Raw genomic sequence first — 2872 nt, 5'->3', positions numbered from 1 at the left:
ATATATATATATATAAGATATAGTGTTTTGTTATTGTTGTCTTTGTTGTTTAAGCCCAAGCCAGTTCTGATCCAGGAGATGCAACTATGAAAGACGTGTTCTCTGATGATATCGTTTTTATTTCTCCTCGTTTCAGTTAATGTATGAAGGGCTAAATTATTTGCTATGCTTTCTTTTTTATAAGATGGTAGCGTGTAATTTTGGGCAATTTGACTCCTATTTCTAGCAAGCAATACAGCTTCACAGAGACTACCTTGTGATAGTTATTGCTCTTAGTATTTAGTTCTGGGTCAGCTCTAGTTTAGCAGACAAACAGACGATTTAAAACGGTCAAAGAGTGGTTATTCAGTCTATTTTTCAAACATTAGTTTAGCGAGATAAAATTATCATGTATCCTCTTGTAATAAAAAAAAACCTACCTGCATCAGTTTAACTGCTATTTCTAGGATACCAAGTGCTACATAAAAGCTCTTTTGATCATCTGTTTGTACTTCTAATTCGTCAAATGATAGTACTCTCCCAAGATCTCCCTGTTTGCGATGTAGTTTCGCGTTTCTGTTGAACCATCGGACCGGGACATTCGTTAACCGAAAACTATTTCTCTGACTGAAGACAGTGACGTCTGTTACTCTTTACGTCATCTTCACATTCTTTGGAATGTGCTAAAAGCAAAATCGAATACAATACCTCTGACTGTTTTATAAACTTATCTGTTGGTTGTAATTCATTTCGTATTGTTATTTAGAGCCTCGTTCACATAGGAAATGTTGCGAACTTGAGTACAGGCAAGGAATTCCTCACATTTACATGATCATACGAGTTCTTAGGAATATTAACCAAATCTTCCGGAAATTACTCATTAGAGCTCATAGTACGGTGTAGTCCAAGATGCACTATATCTCAAGAAAAGACAGATTGGTTACGGTTATGATGGCCGTTGATAAAACGTCTTCTCGATCGGAATTTATCTGGTGCTAAACAACAAGAACTGTATATTGTGAAACCTTAATGTACTGTAAAAGTACACTTTTGTCTTTAAAACGAAACTGGCGTTAATCAAGGTTTATTGATCTTTATTGCAACGCTCACTAATAAACTACTCTGAAGCGGTAGTGACGTGCTGGCCATATTGTTAATAAAATTATGCTCTTTGCAGGACAGTGTCTACCTAATGGACCGGGGACAAAACATCAACAGGAGGCCTAACATCGTTTATATATCAGTAGATGGAGGAAATACATGGGTGCCTCTACACAGCTTCGTCAACGTAAGTGAACTATACTCTCAGTTCTTTCCTCATAACTTTCTTCGTCTTTTTTCGTTTACATATTCACTCATTATATTATATTGGCTTCAAATTCTAGCACAAGGCCTGTAATTTTGGAGCTGGGAGTAAAGTCGATCACATCGATCCCAGAAGGATGATGGTCAAAGTCGACCTTGGTGGAGTTTGAATTCAGAACGTAAAGCCGGTAAAAATGGCACTAAGCATTTTATCCGGCATACTAACGATTCTGCCGCTCCCCGCTCTACTTTATTATATTGATTAACAAAACGCAACGAGATGGCAGAATCGTTTGCACACTGGACAAAGTGTTTAGCATCATATTTACCGGTTTTATATTCTCACTTCAAATTCCGTCGAAGTCAATTTCATTCTTTAGGGGTCGATAAAATAAGTACCAGTTGAACATTGGCGTCAATGTAATTACTGGCCTTGTGCCTAAATTTGAAATCATCATCATCATTATAATCATCACCATCATTAACATTATCATTATTATTATTATCATTATTATTATTATTATGAAGGCGGTGAGCTAGCGGAATCGTTAGCACGCCGGGTGAAATATTTAGTGGTACTTCGTCTGTCGCTACATTCTGAGTTCAAATTCAGCCGAGGTTGACTTTGCCTTTCATCCTTTCGGGGTTGATAAATTAAGTACCAGCGGAACAATGGGGTCAATATGATCGACTACTTCCCCCTACCAAATTTCAGGCCTTGTGCCTTTAGTAGAAAGAATTATTATTATCATTATTATTATTATTATAATTACTGTTGTTGCTATTATTATTATTATTATTATTACCGTTGATATTGATATTTCTTCTCGTTTGTTTTTCCTTTCAGCCTGAAAGTAACGATTATGTAGAAGAGAAATACAAGTTTCTCTTACATCAACTTGATCTCTTCAAAGCTCTCACCTTTGTAAGTCACCTCTTCTTCTTCTTCTTCTTCTTCTTCTTCTTCTTCTTCTTCTTCTTCTTCTTCTTCTTCTTCTTCTTCTTCTTCTTCTCATTATTATTATTATGTAATTATAATTACTATGTTGTTGTTTTTTTTCTCTCTTATCAAAAGGGACGCAATGATTTTGCTATCCATGTGATAACACGAGAATATGGCTACGTCACCTGGGAGGATTGTTTTCTTTGCCTGCAGTCAGACTTGCTACCGGATGCCATCAGAGCCAAATACTGCGAGCTTATCATAGGTAAGAGTGCGCCATTTATTTCGAAGAAGACTTGATGACTTGACTTATTTCTTATGCATTCTATTAAAAAATTGTTTGCTTTGATCCAAGGTCCCTTGTGCCAAAGTGCCACGCAATGAAATCAAATATCAGCGTCTCGCAATTGCTAGGCGATCTTCTGCACGCTAACCATTCGTCGATATCCACACACACACACACACACACACACACAAGGTCTTTAGCACGCCGGAGAAAATGCTTCGCGGTTTTTCGTCCATCTTTACGTTCTGAGTTCAAATTTTAAGTGTCGCAGAGGTCGACTTTGCTTTCATCCTTTCGGGATCGATCCCTTCCCGCCAAATTTGAATCCTTGTACTTCCAGTAGAAAGGATTTTTTATAA

General features: G+C 37.1%; 1 protein-coding gene across 1 annotated transcript in view; it reads left to right on the top strand.

Moving 5' to 3' along the window:
- The window catches only part of LOC106873492 (inositol 1,4,5-trisphosphate receptor type 3), a 228934-nt gene that overhangs the window by 132111 nt on the left and 93951 nt on the right, over positions 1-2872 (top strand). Inside the window, 3 exon segments of the mRNA XM_052974976.1 lie at positions 1157-1267; positions 2132-2209; positions 2360-2492. Coding sequence (XP_052830936.1) covers positions 1157-1267; positions 2132-2209; positions 2360-2492 — 322 coding nt within the window.

The sequence above is a fragment of the Octopus bimaculoides genome, chromosome 20, assembly GCF_001194135.2.
Source record: "Octopus bimaculoides isolate UCB-OBI-ISO-001 chromosome 20, ASM119413v2, whole genome shotgun sequence".
NCBI lineage: Eukaryota > Metazoa > Mollusca > Cephalopoda > Octopoda > Octopodidae > Octopus > Octopus bimaculoides.
This window is presented reverse-complemented; position numbering and strand designations above follow the sequence as displayed.